We start from the raw sequence: 16,989 nt of genomic DNA, 5'->3' as shown, positions 1-16,989 counted from the left end.
TATAACTTAACAAAATGCTTTAATCTATTATTCAAAACCTGGGTGAAAACCTAACCACAAATATCCATCAAGGAAATGCCTCTATAATTGTTAACAACATGAACATTACCTTTCTTATGGAGAGCGAAGATAATACTTTTAGAGCATTGATCTTGAAAAGTACCTCTGCATAGAATGTTGTTAAAAAGAATGTTCTGGTTTTTTAGAAGAGGTAGTACACTGAGGTCTATCTCCAACTGGCATCTCAAGTAATCTGTCTTTCAAAGATACATAAAAACGTTCAACGTTCTGAGAACGCCATATATATTTCGGTATTGAAATGTATCACATTAGGTCTACACTTAAGACTACAGGTTAATGGGACATGGACTGATTCAGTACGTGATAATGAATAAAATAAATCAGTTGAAGCAGCAACATTCTCGACAACGCTGACCCCAATGTTTGCAAAACACGTGAATGATCCCTGTGCATCGCTGATAAAAACGCCCAATTATAAAGTGAATACCGTACGTGCAACAGAAAGCGATTAGCTGTTTTCCAAAGTCATTAACCTAAGCGTCTCTCGATTTCCTTAGAATTGAGAAGACGTCACTTTCATAGTTCATGTTATTTATTTATCAATTTTAAGATCGCATAGACCATAAAACCGAATAAAATATGTCTTGGTATCATCTCTTGTGTATGAGATGATGGTAATGACCTGATATGTAGTAACGTTAGATTAGGAAGGAGAAACATTAAAGTGTTTTATAATACTTCGGAACATGTGCAATAAGATTTAGCAACATAAACACGCATAAAGGGTACATGGAAAATGGCGAGAACAAATTGAAATGGATTTTAATACAAAATTATTGAACTAAACAACTTGCCTGTGCACAAGCGATACCCAAACTTGTCTGACAGTTTTAAGTGTTTTGTGTACTGTCGAATGGGAATCATGTGTGTGAGTAGGGTACACATATCTATTGCGAGGTTTGATATTCATAACCTTTCTCTTTTTGTGTTGATTTCTATTTTCGTACATAATATGATTTCATTTTTATCTTTGGCTGCTCTGTATATATACGTTCGAGTAGCTGTCTGTCCCTCAGAAATTGATATAGTTTGGCCTCGCTTTTGCATCTCTTGACTACATAAGATCACCAACAGATAGCGGATCTAACTGCAATTCTTGTTTTAACCAAGCCCGGGCTTGACATTCCAGTAACTGGATTAAGGTTGACTGCAAGATAGGCATACATCGTCATTGTGCTTGTGAATTCCTCAAAGTTTTGTTTGTTCGTTTGTTACTCAGCAATATTTCAGCTATATGACGACGGTATGTAAATAATCGAGTCTGTACCATGCAATCCAGTGATTGACATCATGAGCTACGATCCACGCAATTGGGATACGATGACATGCATCAACCAAGTCAGCGAGCCTGACCACCCGATCCCGGTAGTCGCCTCTTACGACAAGCATAGTCGCCTTTTACGGCAAGGATGGCTTGCTGAAGATCTGTTCTACCCCTGAATCTTCACGGATCCATTGACGCAGGGGTTTGTGTAAAGTCATTCCGACAGCATACAATGCCAACTCAACAATGATACTCAATGTCTCCTCAAAGTAATATAGTACGGTACTTACAGTACATGTGAGATTATACTCAGGTTATGGAGTAATTTCTATCAATATAACGTGTTATTATTCTACCTAACAATGTATTTAATGACATTAATACAAAACAAACTCAACGGTTAAAAGGTTTTTATTAATCTTCACTGGGTTTCCTATATTCTATATCATTAAAAAAATACTCCTGGTCTTGCCTAATAAAACACTCAACCCGACTCAGATCAAACGCAACTTACAAACACAATCATAATCTGGTTAATCTGTATCACTCAACGAGTTTGCGTAGCTTACTTACTCTGCTCACAGTATGATAGTATGGGGCAGTTCAGTAATTAGTAGGTAAGAACAGGCAGGTACACTGGTCACACCTGACTGGTCTGTCTGATGATTTGGTCGTCTGACAAATAGGATGTCTGACAATTTTGGACACCGCTTTTGCAAGTTGTTTAGTACAATAATGTTTTATTAAAATCTATTTCAATGTATTTTCACCATTTTCCCTATTCCATTCCATGCATGTTTATGTTGCTTAATCTTATAGCTCATGTTCCCAAGTATTATAAAAAACCCTTTAATGTTCCTCCTTCCTAAACTAACGTTATAACATTTCAGGTCATTACCATCATCTAATACACAAGAGATGATACCAAGACATGGTGTCCTCCCATTAGTTAGACAGCCAGTTGTTAGACACCTTAAAATAACAACTTTTCTGGTTGAGTGCACAACAAAGTGCAATGCTGTTACCTTGATTGATAATGGAATGACCCATAGCTAAACATCAAGATATAACATTATTTTCTAAATTGAGAATTTAAAGACTAATAAGGTTACACAATGGCAACAGTCTAAACTATGTCTGCTGAAAGTATAATTTGTTATGCTTAATAGAAGAAACTCTCTAATATTAACAGCGTGCAAGTACGTGCTAATCAAAGGGTTAAACAATGTCGGTGTTAACTTGCAGGTATTCTTACTAGAAGATATTCCCTAACATTTAAAATTTGCACGTATGTACTAATCAAGTGGTTTAATCATACTGGTGTTAACATACACATAAATAGGTGTTTTGATGGTTATTTTTCTTATTATTTTGTACTAAAAATAGTCAGCCATTTTGTAACTTGCGATCTATGCACATATAACGTTACAATATGGAGTCCAACAAAGTTAACAGTTCCTTGAACCTTGAGACATGCCTAATTAGTTCACTGGGTTGGACTGTACCATTGCTGTGGGTACTGCCCTAATTAATCCCCTACTTCAGTGTCTGACAACTGGCTGTCTAACTAATGGGAGATAACCCAAGACATACTTTATTCGGTTTTATGGTCTATGCGGTCTTAAAATTGATTTTATTAGTCTTTAAATCTTATATCTAGTGCATATTTTCACAAACAGGGCCGTTATCTGGTATGAGGAAAGTAGCCTTGTTGATTGTTACTATTCTTTGAGGATTTCTGTGACCAGTGGCGGACGTAATTCAAACTCCTTCAACACTGACACCGCATCAAAGATATTTGTGTACCGATTACATAACTTTCACTGAGAGGGTGGTAGTTCACGCGAAACGGACGACGCTGTGTCTATTGGGCTGCGCCTTTGATATCGCCTCCAAACATACTCTTATTGAATGACCCATTAAACGCGGAGAAAATACAAGATTCATTCTCGTTGAACATATCAAGGCACCAATTCATCTCCCATAAACTTTTTGTGTCTTTGTGCTTAATATATCCACATATTAGCGAAAATATGTAATACATGTATCGACAATGTATATATATATATATATATATATATATATATATATATATATATATATATATATATAAAGATCGTTACAATATATACAAAAGGTAAAATTTGTAAAACATCTACAAAGGAAACATCCAACCAAAAGACCCTTTTTAAATAGTAATGGAATGATATAATATAAAGTATATTTCACATGATACAATATACTTTTCACACAATTAGTTAAGCTGTAAATGGACTGACGAAAACATGGTCGAAATATTTTAATAACGCCACAAAATAGTTGAATTAAGTTCAAATGAGTTGAATCATGTGTCACGATTCTTGTAGACAAACATTTATGTATCTACCAAAGAAACAACATGAGTTTTGAGCAAAGGAAAAATATACATATTGTTAAAGATTACATTACGCATCTTCCAGAGGCAAGGGTGTTAACTGACTATGAAAGTCCAGTTTCCACCCTTACAGAACTATGCTGGAATTATGGAGTTATATTTTGGCTGGACTAACGAGGTAATGCAAAGTCCAAACTTACGACTGTCGTAACGCTACGATCGTCTTGTGGAACGGGGCCCCATGTGTGGTGGAACATACCATGCCAATTTGTTTTGTCTATTGTATGGGTAAATGCATGTGGGCTATCAGTACGTATGTATTGGCACACCTTCTATCAATTATCCTCGACTTTTAATGGAGAAGAAATATGAATATGAATGCTGCGTGCAATGTTTTGTTGACATTTTAAACCCGTGAATACATATTTAGGTGAGCTACAGTACCGTGACGCCCTGTTTCTTTAGTACTGTTACAAGACAAGTTTAACCTGAACATGCGAGAGTGGTTCGAGTTGTTGCTCACATAAATCATGATAAATTTCTGGACCGTTTACAAAGTGTTATTTTGTAATCAATTGTTTTATCGCCTGAAACTTCATTCCATATGTAGGGCAAATCCCGGCAATGACCTAGAATTTCTTGTCCGATTAAGAATATTACTGTCGTATGTGAAAGAGGTCAGCTACGCAGCCTTTTGTGAATATTTGATGAGTAGGTGGTAGTTTGTTTCCAACTCAAGTATCGATTACCCCCGACTCAATCTACCAGCAGTTATACCTTGTTTATTAACCATTCTTCTTCCATGATTCCCATCAGCGGTCCAGTGCTGTCAAAGACAATAATTCCACACTTGAAGAACAGTAATGTTGCCAGTACTCAATATATACTGAGTCAAATTAAAAACTTCACATTTTTAAAAGTAATCCCATATATGATATACAACGGACAACAGAGAAGGTAATTTTTAATCATTAATGTCCAAAGAAGGATTTTAATTAACGGTGGTAACCATAATTTGTTCCAAGCACCTACGGTATTCGGTAATAACATCAACAGTTAAAAGCATAAATCCCAAAGACGAGAATCTGATGGCACACAAGTTTAGTAGCGTGTATGACCACCAACGCCTCCACATGGACCCTGTGATGCTTGTGAACACATGATTGGGAAGACGACGCCATTGGTGCTGCAAAATGGTGCCAAGATCTTGCAAATTCTGTGGTTGGTTCTGGAGTGTGCGCAGACTTCTGCCAAGAGCATCCCAGACGTGTTCGATGGGATTGAGGTCGGGAGACCTTGACGGCCAGTCCATGACGTTGACTCCCGCTATCTGAAGGAAATTCTTTGTCAAAATTGCTGTGTGGGGTCTGGCATTGTCGTGTTGGAAGATCAAACCGGGTCCATGTGCTGCCATAAAAGGCAGAAGTTCTGGTGCCAGTACCTGGTCGCGGTAAGCAGCAGCGTTGAGGTTTCCACGGATGACAAGAAGCCTGGAACGTGCATTGCCACAGAAAGCACCCCACACCATGACACTTCCGCCTCGAAATCTGTCAACTTCCTGTACACAACACTGGGCGTAACGTTCATGACGGCGCCTCCACACCCTCGCCCTACCATCAGCAAATCGAAGATTAAATCGGGATTCATCACTGAAGACGACTTGATTCCAATTCCTCTGAGTCCATTGTAAGTGTCGCTGTGCCCACAATTGACGTTGACGTCTGTGTAATTGAGTCAGAATCGGCCCGCAGTATGGCCGTCGTGCATGAAGGTGAGCAGTTCTCAGACGGTTTCGAACAATTTGCGCACTCAGTCTACCCCTAAACAGTTCATTTCTGGTTGATGTAGCCGTCAAAAATCGGTTACGGAGGTGACGTAAGACAATCTGACGATCCTCTGCATGTGACGTCACACGTGGTCGACCTGGCCGAGGGCGATCAGCCGTGGTACCCGTTTGCTGTAGACGCGTCTGTAAATCATAAACAGTCCATCGACTACAACCCATCGTCCTTGCGACTTCAGCTACGGACGTTCCCGTCTGCAACATGTCGATGGCACGTTCACGTTGCACATTTGAAAGGCTTGGCATGACAAATGGCCGTAAAGACTTTTGTTTTCTTGTGTGTGTGTTTTTTTTTTAATGACTGCTAACAAGTATGGCTGAAAACACGTGCGGTATTATGGCCACGTGACCAGTTGCACGTGAAAAACCACTTTTGCCACTATAGTGCTGTGCACATGATTTTGATCGATTCACCTGCACAAAAACGGCTGTTATTTGAAGACAATACGTGGCCATTACTGTTTAAATACACAATAAGGGCCCACAATGATAACTGCTCAAAATGTTAAAATTTTAGGATTGTGAAGTTTTTAATTTGGTTCAGTATATTTCGTTGTAACAATCTCGTTTTCTATTTGTCGGTAATTTCAGTAATTTGGCTTGTCACACGGAAAACCCGAGTTCGGTTCCCCACATGAGTACATGTGCCATATGTGAAGCACACCCTTGATGTATCATATTAGAATTATTTGTTATGGATAACGTTGTGTGTGCAAAACCATATGTGTCCTTGCAGGTGCTTGCCGGGGCTTGTCAAGATCACAAGTGTAACAGAAGACAAGTGTGTACTCCACGACGCCACAGTGGCTACAGATGCATCAAAGGTAAGGTGATGAATTCACCCCCATGGGAATGTCGGGGCAGGATATGGCCTCGTGACTACATGCCGTCTTGATGTAGCTGTAATATTGCTGGCTACATGCATCCTTGATGTAGCTGTTATATTGCTGGCTACATGCATCCTTGATGCAGCTGTTATATTGCTGACTATATGCCACCTTCATGTAGAGGTAATATTGCTGACTTCAGGCTGGCTTGATGTAGCTGTAATAATGCTGGCTACATGTATCCTTGATGCAGCTGTTATATTGCTGACTATATGCCACCTTCATGTAGAGGTAATATTGCTGACTACAGGCTGGCTTGATGTAGCTGTAATATTGCTGACTACATGCATCCTTGATGTAGCTGTAATATTGCTGACTACAGGCCGCCTTGATGTAGCTGTAATATTGCTGACTACAGGCTGGCTTGGTGAAGCTGTAATATTGCTGACTACAGGCTGGCTTGATGTAGCTGTAATAATGCTGACTACAGGCCGCCTTGATGTAGCTGTAATATTGCTGACTACAGGCTGGCTTGGTGAAGCTGTAATATTGCTGACTACAGGCTGGCTTGGTTTAGCTGTAATATTGCTGACTAGAGGCCGCCTATATATAGCTGTAATATTGCTGACTACAGGCCGCCATGATGTAGCTGTAATATTGCTGACTACAGGCTGGCTTGGTGTAGCTGTAATATTGCTGACTACAGGCTGGCTTGATGTAGCTGTAATATTGCTGACTACAGGCCGCCTATATATAGCTGTAATGTTGCTGACTACAGGCTTGCTTGATGTAGCTGTAATATTGCTGACTACAGGCTTGCTTGATGTAGCTGTAATAGTGCTGACTACAGGCCGCCTTGATGTAGCTGTAATATTGCTGACTACAGGCCGCCTATATATAGCTGTAATAGTGCTGACTATGTACAGGCTGCCGTCTTCGGTGTGTAATATAGCTGGGGAGTAAGATACCATTTACTCACTCAAACATGACATATACATCGTCTACCCTTGGTCTCTTCAATGAATAATTGAACAAAAACCCAGTAAAACCATGGTTTCAGTAATACTTCGGTAAACTTCTCATAATTTTCATTTTTGTTGGTCTTTAGATTAAAACCCAAGGGATAAATTTATTGCAAGGACGCCTTTAAGCTGGACACATGAATCATCGAGACCTGACAGCGACACCTATTGTTCTGGAAGAAATTCTTTCTATGAGATTCGATGGAAAAACATCGACTCCACGCAGTAACAGCGGTAGAGTGAGTGAGTTTGTTTTGCTGAACCACGCCGAAACGTTTTAAGAAATAATTAGATTTTATTCTTCTCTGATTCGGAAGATTTCATACACAAATATACAGTATGGTTGGTACTGGTGACGTGAGACACAATAACTTTAACACACATACAACATTTTCTATAATATTGTTTTACGCTGAGAGAACAGAATAATTGATGACTGCTATATAAATAAAGAAACATGTTTCAATATTCTCGTCTTTTTATCCCGCGTCACGAAGTGGAGCGGGGGGTGTCAATGGTTCCCGGGTTCGATTCCCCGCATGGGTACAATGTGTAAAGCCTATTTCTTCTGTCCACCGTCCAGATCTTGCTGGAATATTGCTAAAAGTGGCGTAAAACTATACTCACTCACTCCTGACCTTCAACGGGGTCTCGCTCTCGGATCAAGAACACACAAGTCAGGAGCCAAGTGTCACGTGACATATCGATGCATTTGTACAGTAATGTGCAATGAGATTAAACTTGTACTCGTAATTACGCATTCGTTTTACATCGCCTGTCAATCTGACCCCCTGTCAGATGACTCGCCAAATAATTACCGACTTCTGCAAATATGAACTAGTAGATGAACTGGCAGAATAGGAACTAATGGCACAGCCGAAATAACCATTTGAACCAGAAAACAGCATTATGACTATCCCCCGCCACGGGGCACATTAGAATTATATTTGTTTATTGTAGAGAATAATATGGAAGTTAACTATAAAAAAGGTGCAGACAGTAAAATAACATGTATCAAGGGCCTGTAACTTGATAGGTATCTGTTAGATAAGCTTGCAAACTTTCATTCACGTAATAGTAGTCCCTTGTCCCTATTTCACGCATTTGAAAATTTGAAAGTTGGGCAGCTAAGGCCTTCACTGTAAAAATGAATTCAAGACACCAATTTCCTAACTCATTCGAGATCGTGACCAGTAGGATCCGTGTGTAAAATGTCTCTAACGTAAAGGCTCTATGTAAGCTCAATCCCATTAAAAATAGCGAAACATTACTTCTTTGATCGTAAAAAAACATATGCTAAAAGCAGAGTCCATTGTACGATTCCGACAATATCATCAGCATGTGTTTGTGAAAAACTCGGAAACAGGAATCAAGTCAAAATAGGGAATTGCATCGGACATCGTGTGTCATTGATGCGTCATATCTGGATATGTCCTCCATATCACCATCTGAAAACATTTTGAAAGCTTTGCTGAGGCATTTAATGATATAACCTTCAATTATTAAACCTTCGCCAAACAACGTTTGAGCAAGAGTCGTTTGACGCTCTTTGAAATCTTCGCAGAAAGAGCATGCTCGGGTACCTCAGAAGTCTCAACACCAAGGGCTGTAGCTGCTGCAACATTGCTGGACTTGAAGGAAACGTTGACTATTGGAAAGTTGAAGTCATCCCTCTTGTCTTGTGGAGAATGTTTAGTCACCCTGAATCTTTGTGCATATATCTAAATATGAGACAGATGAGGCGGTTTCATTGGTTCTAGTTCAGTTGGTGGCCATGGTATGCCTACATTATGCCTGAATGTCACCCCCAAAATATTACCAAGACGAAAGGACAGCATTTCATATATTGCCCTCTCAGTGAACTTCAGATAGCATTTGCTTTCATTTCTGACAAATTAACGATAGACATGTAACTGTACACCCCCACGGTTAGTAGCAAATGCCCCATGGATCCATGGATGAAGTTTATTCTCTTTTTCTGTGTTGTGTTGGATGGTGGTGTACAAGGTTGAACCATCAAATGTTTTGACAGAATTGAACTTCGTTCTCTGAAATTGCATACACTCAAGCAATTATTGTTAATATCGGAGAGAGGGTGCGTGCGTGCGTGCGTGGCTGGGTGTGCATGGCTGCTTCTCCTAGTTCTGACTAACGCCGGTTTTATAGTGCTAACCCTCTAGGACACCATGCCGCACTTTAACATGAATACCCCTCTCAGACACATTATACTGAAGCCGTTCAGTCCTTGTTTTATCCCTTTAATGCCAAGCCCCAAGTCGGGTAACAACAAGTACTATCTTTAAACGAATGACAAGTCCGCCCTCCAAACATCAACATTCCGCTCTCCGGGCAGACGCTGGAACTACGAGCCTTGACGCCTTGACTTCTATACCAAATCTAAGGCAGAATGAGCAACAAACACTTACTTTTTATGCAAATAGTGTGAGTGGCGGATATGTTTTCCCTTTTTGCACCTGGTGTCATCACTGATTTCCAGTGATCCATTCATATAATTGTCACCGCTGGGTTTTTTTTACGCCCAATGAAATCTGTTTCGTCGGATAATCGAGACTGGGGATTCTTTTGGCGTTGACATTTATAGTTTACCGATCGTCACAATGTCCATCATTTCCACATGTCACATGTCCTCATGCCATCATATAATTCTGGTCCCATATATACTACACATGCAGTTTCAGCATTCTGCATTCAACAACATCTGAAAAAATGACATTGGCACGCTATGGCATGTTGTGACATTTTCTGACTTTAGGATGCATGGATCACCTGTATAGTCGGCGAGATAGAGGAAGCTATCAACAGAAGCCATGTCGACTGTGCCAAGGACGTTCAAGCACAAACCAAAGTACGCATCTTCAAACTTCAAGAAGGGCACATGGGGAGATATGAAAACCACTTGTCTTGCTACCGCCATGCTAGTCACATAGCCACTCCCCGAGCAGTATCGAGGGTAATAACTATAGGGATACTCTTCCAGAGACACATAAAACTTGGACAGTTTATCCCTTATCACTGTATGCCAATATCCACATGAACCAAGAACTCCTGACTGTAGAAAATCCCAATGATAATTGGTTAGCTTCAATAGCTGGGGCACATTGATCCACATATCGTCATCTGTTTTGAAGACAAATTTAGCATTTTGACAATATAACGTGGCCCATTGAAAACCCATGATTGTCTTGTACGTCAGGTTGGTATATGAGTCTCTGAAGTCCTCCATCAGCATGTCCCCATGATACATTGCCTCGGTCAACACGGCGCCCATTAAGTCCAGCTGAGGAACTTCGCCTAGCAGGAACACATAGCGTACACGTCCCGTATTGTTCCTGGAGATTGAAGCCCACGTAGAACGTATGGCATTCCTCCTGTAGGTATTGCCATGTGCTGTCAGGATGAGCATGAGAAGATCAACTGAACCAGGACTGGTCTCCCTGCATATTTCCTCATTCTGTATGAGATAGTTGAAGTCGTGTCTGAAGCAGTTGTTACACAAGTAAGGTCGAACACGGGACGGTGCCTCGGACATGGGTTCTTGTCTGGATTCGTTCAAGATGTCTTGGTACAAATGTTCAGATGTGTCATCATGATTTGTTTGCTGAACAGATGATTCGGGGTAAATGTCATGAAGTTTGTCACTTTGAAAAATAAATTTATTGATGGTCGTCGGGGGTATATTTAACATGGGATTAACCGTTATTATATTTTCCAGCGTCAGAACTGTATGAAGTAAGTTTAGCAGTCCGACAACCGTCAAAAACAGTATCCCAAACTTCAGCTTCGTCTGTGTCCGCATCTTGGGAGACTCACCTTCTGCTCTCACTGAAGTTCAATAAAAAAAAACCTGCTCAGGGCATATCCTCACGCATTCCATTTACATCTGCCCTCCACCGCCTGAAGAAAGACCCTGATATCCACCTTCTTCCTCCCACATATACCTTCCGTCATCCCACATATACACGTATCTTCCGTCGTCCCACAATACCCTTCATTGTTTCGCATATACCCGTCATTGTTTCCACATATACCCTTCATTGTTTCCACATATACCCTTCATTGTTTCCACATTTACCCTTCATCGTTCCGCATATACCCGTCATTGTTTCCACTTATACCCTTCTTTGTTTCCACATATACTCGTCATTGTTTCCACATATACCCTTCATCGTTCCGAATATACCCGTCATTGTTTCCACTTATACCCTTCTTTGTTTCCACATATATCCTTCATTGTTTCAACATATACCCTTCATTGTTCCGAATATACCCTTCATTGTTTCCACATATACCCTTCATTGTTTCCACATATACCCTTCATTGTTTCCACATATACCCTTCATTGTTTCCACATATACCCTTCATTGTTTCCACATATACCCGTCATTGTTTCCACATTTACCCTTCATCGTTCCGCATATACCCGTCATTGTTTCCACTTATACCCTTCTTTGTTTCCACATATACCCGTCATTGTTTCCACATATACCCTTCATCGTTCCGAATATACCCGTCATTGTTTCCACTTATACCCTTCTTTGTTTCCACATATATCCTTCATTGTTTCAACATATACCCATCATTGTTCCGAATATACCCTTCATTGTTTCCACATATACCCTTCATTGTTCCACATATACCCTTCATTGTTTCCACATATACCCTTCATTGTTTCCACATATACCCTTCATTGTTTCCACATATACCCGTCACTGTTTCCAAATACACCCTTCATTGTTTCCACGTATACCCTTCATTGATTACACATATACCCTTCATCGTTCCGAATATACCCATCATTGTTTCCACTTATTCCCTTCTTTGTTTTCACATATACCCGTCATTGTTTCCACATATACCCGTCATTGTTTCCAAATACACCCTTCATGGTTTCCAAATACACCCTTCACTGTTTCCACGTATACCCTTCATTGTTTACACATATACATATACCCTTCATTGTTAACACATATACCCTTCATTGTTTCCACATATACCCGTCATTGTTTCCACATATACCCGTCATTGTTTCCACATATACCCTTCACTGTTTCCACATATACCCTTCATTGTTTCCACATATACCCTTCATTGTTTCCACATATACCCGTCATTGTTTCCACATATACCCTTCACTGTTTCCACATATACCCGTCATTGTTTCCACATATACCCTTCATTGTTTCCACATATACCCGTCATTATTTCCACATATACCCGTCATTGTTTCCACATATACCCTTCATTGTTTCCACATATACCCTTCTGTTTCCACGTATACCCGTCATTGTTTCCACATACATCCTTCATTGTTTCCACATATACCCTTCATCGTTCCGAATATACCCTTGATTGTTTCCACGTATACCCTTCATTGTTTCCACGTATACCCTTCATTGTTTCCACATATACCCTTCATCGTTCCGAATATACCCTTCATTGTTTCAACATATACCCTTCATTGTTTCCACATATACCCTTCATTGTTTCCACATATATCCTACATTGTTTCCACATATACCTTCATTGTTTCCACATACACCCTTCATCGTTCCGAATATACCCTTCATTGTTTCCACATATACCCTTCATTGTTTCCACATATACCCTTCATTGTTTCCACATATACCCTTCATTGTTTCCACATATATCCTACATTGTTTCCACATATACCTTCATTGTTTCCACAATACCCTTCATTGTTTCAACATATACCCTTCATTGTTTCCACATATATCCTACATTGTTTCCACATATACCTTCATTGTTTCCACATATACCCTTCATTGTTTCCACATATATCCTACATTGTTTCCACATATACCCTTCATTGTTTCCACAATACCCTTCATCGTTCCGAATATACCCTTCATTGTTTCCACATATACCTTCATTGTTTCCACATATACCCTTCATCGTTCCGAATATACCCTTCATTGTTTCAACATATACCCTTCATTGTTTCAACATATACCCTTCATCGTTCCGAATATACCCTTTATTGTTTCAACATATACCCTTCATTGTTTCCACATATACCCTTCATTGTTTCCACATATACCCTTCATTGTTTCCACATATATCCTACATTGTTTCCACATATACCTTCATTGTTTCCACATACACCCTTCATTGTTTCCACATATACCCTTCATTGTTTCCACATATACCCTTCATTGTTTCAACATACACCCTTCATTGTTTCCACATATACCCGTCATTGTTTCCACATATACCCTTCATTGTTTCCACATATACCCGTCATTATTTCCACATATACCCGTCATTGTTCCCACATATACCCTTCATTGTTTCCACATATACCCTTCTGTTTCCACATATACCTTCATTGTTTCCACATACATCCTTCATTGTTTCCACATATACCCTTCATCGTTCCGAATATACCCTTGATTGTTTCCACGTATACCCTTCATTGTTTCCACGTATACCCTTCATTGTTTCCACATATACCCTTCATCGTTCCGAATATACCCTTCATTGTTTCAACATATACCCTTCATTGTTTCCACATATACCCTTCATTGTTTCCACATATACCCTTCATTGTTTCCACATATATCCTACATTGTTTCCACATACACCCTTCATCGTTCCGAATATACCCTTCATTGTTTCCACATATACCCTTCATCGTTCCGAATATACCCTTCATTGTTTCAACATATACCCTTCATTGTTTCCACATATACCCTTCATTGTTTCCACATATACCCTTCATTGTTTCCACATACACCCTTCATCGTTCCGAATATACCCTTCATTGTTTCCACATATACCCTTCATCGTTCCGAATATACCCTTCATTGTTTCAACATATACCCTTCATTGTTTCCACATATACCCTTCATTGTTTCCACATATACCCTTCATTGTTTCCACATATATCCTACATTGTTTCCACATACACCCTTCATCGTTCCGAATATACCCTTCATTGTTTCCACATATACCCTTCATCGTTCCGAATATACCCTTCATTGTTTCAACATATACCCTTCATTGTTTCCACATATATCCTACATTGTTTCCACATATACCTTCATTGTTTCCACATACACCCTTCATCGTTCCGAATATACCCTTCATTGTTTCCACATATACCCTTCATCGTTCCGAATATACCCTTCATTGTTTCAACATATACCCTTCATTGTTTCCACATATACCCTTCATTGTTTCCACATATACCCTTCATTGTTTCAACATATACCCTTCATTGTTTCAACATATACCCTTCATTGTTTCCACATATACCCTTCATTGTTTCCACATATACCCTTCATTGTTTCCACATATATCCTACATTGTTTCCACATATACCTTCATTGTTTCCACATACACCCTTCATTGTTTCCACATATACCCTTCATTGTTTCCACATATACCCTTCATTGTTTCCACATACACCCTTCATTGTTTCTACATATACTCATGATATATAATATAAATGTTACACTCCATATTACGTATTGTCAAAACCCTTTCACATTTATGTTACTGCATGTACATTCGAACGGTATTCACTTAAGCCACGTTTTCACTGTATGACGGTAAAGCGCTAGCTTCAACGAAAATATCTTTTCAAAACCGATAGTACTTACATGACTGTGTGTTATACACCCCGTGGCCATCAATGACACAGACGTCCGGGCTGTTTATCAGACAAGATATCCTTCAGCTTTATGCCGAAGGTGTTCCAGCTAGTAAGTGCGGCAGGTCAACAGCCATGTCCAAGCCATTCAGCCTTTATTTTGTACACACTGTGTAACCCCAACGTTGACGTTTGTTCAGGCCACACCAAAGTGACAACATAAATTTGTTTTTCGGCTCTCGTCGTTCTGAGCAATCGGAGAACGCAACTGTTTCGTTTTTAAAATTGCAATGGTTTAGTATTCTGACAGAGTTGCCCCTTGTTCCCTGCAAATGTTCAATGGATCATTAACTGACGAGTTATTCAAAGGTAAATGTAAATTGTTTAGTCCTCTCACCTGTTGATCAGTTTGTTTATTGTGGGCCTTTGTATATTATTGATTATTTGTGGCAAGGAATATCATTCAGAACCTAATTGTAGTAACTTGTTCATGTTCGGAAAATCATGAAATAAATATGTTTTATGTGTTTACGTTTATCACTGTACATTATGTCTCTATTTATGTCATGTTTTATTGATATATGTCTCTCATAAATCACTGATTGGTCTGGATGTTTTACAACCCATCATAATGTATACGATACGTTATTGTGTATCTATTGCATCCATGGGTGAGACGAAACTAAACTTACCTCATAAGGAGATTACGACAATTTATTTGTTGTTGCCTTACCCTAGCGTTCAACTCAAACGCTCTACCGACAGAACCAGAATGGACTATATATATCCTTCAGGATTAAGTTAGATGCATTGTCAATAGTCTTTCTTTCATAGGCCGTCGTTATTGAAGTATATTCCGCGTATATATTGTGAACCGTCTGGGTCAGATTTTGTTGAAAAGTGCATGTGGCTGATTATAAAGGAGCGGATACAGGCTTTTCAGCACCAAGCAATCACTTGCTCCGTTTGGCTTTCTTGCATGACTGGTTGTACCGTACTTGTTATGGGCAGGTCGTATACATACCAAAAGCTCTCACAGTTGCAACACTTCTTTTGATGTCTGTACTTATACCGGTATCGCAGTTGCCACTAGCCTGTGTATTCAACCCCGTGAACCTCCGGGGTAGAATGGGTCTTCGGCAACCCGTGCTTGCCACAACAGGCGACTATGCTTGTCGTAAGAGGCGACTAACGGGATCGGGTGGTCAGGCTCGCTGACTTGGTTGCTGCATGTCATCGTATCCCAATTGCGTGGATCGCTGTTCATGAGGTCAATCACTGGATTGTCTGGTCCCGGACTCGATCATTTACAGACCGCCGTCATATAGCTGAAATATTGCTGAGTGCGGCGTTACACAACAAACAAAATAAAACATTTTCCATTAACGTTTGGATTAGTTATATATTATATCTATGCAAGGCAACAAAACATGAATATTTCGACTTTATTTTACATACATATGTATTTAGATATGTTGCGTCTAATTTAATTTTAAAATGGTATTTTCATTATTTCTGCATAATACAGTCATTTCAAACATGTGTTAAGCCGATCCCTTCGACTCATCGATGGAGTGTTCATCGTTATGTTACACATATGTGCGTGTTTTACTGTCGTGTTTTGTTTTTGCGATTTCGCATTACATCATATTCGAGCGCTGTTTCATCCATTTGGAATTGCACTCCGTACACTCATACAGCGAAAGGACCATATGTTATATTATGTCCAATTTATGCCACAATGATTCAGGATCCATTGTTGGTTACAATATGTCCGTAATACCAGATGATGTACAAGGTCCACTTGCACAAAGCCATCTTAGCGTTACAATAATCGCACTAACATAAGTTTGTGCAAGTGGAATAGGACAATTGTATGGTGATTGTAAAGTTGATTGTAGGCGCCTAAGATCAATTATAATTAAGATTTTTCTGTGCAAGTGGG

General features: G+C 39.6%; 1 protein-coding gene across 1 annotated transcript; it reads right to left on the bottom strand.

Moving 5' to 3' along the window:
• Positions 1 to 7,686: 7,686 nt before the first annotated feature.
• On the bottom strand, positions 7,687 to 15,239 carry LOC124129096 (beta-1,3-galactosyltransferase 5-like). Its single transcript, XM_046492579.2, has 2 exons — positions 15,055 to 15,239; positions 7,687 to 11,254 (listed from the first exon to the last, which is right to left on the bottom strand). Exon 2 carries the CDS (start codon positions 11,226 to 11,228, stop codon positions 10,107 to 10,109), a length of 1,122 nt encoding a protein of 373 aa, XP_046348535.2. The 5' UTR covers positions 11,229 to 11,254; positions 15,055 to 15,239; the 3' UTR covers positions 7,687 to 10,106.
• Positions 15,240 to 16,989: the final 1,750 nt, after the last annotated feature.

The sequence above is a fragment of the Haliotis rufescens genome, unplaced genomic scaffold (assembly GCF_023055435.1).
Source record: "Haliotis rufescens isolate VD_foot unplaced genomic scaffold, xgHalRufe1.0.p SCAF_7, whole genome shotgun sequence".
In the NCBI taxonomy this organism is placed as follows: Eukaryota; Metazoa; Mollusca; class Gastropoda; order Lepetellida; family Haliotidae; genus Haliotis; species Haliotis rufescens.
The sequence above is the reverse complement of the archived record's forward strand: the minus strand, read 5'-3'. Positions and strand labels throughout refer to the sequence as shown.

Bases quoted from the DNA above. Each gene is read 5' to 3' on its own strand.
- LOC124129096 (XM_046492579.2), bottom strand. From the start codon at position 11,228: ATGCGGACACAGACGAAGCTGAAGTTTGGGATACTGTTTTTGACGGTT.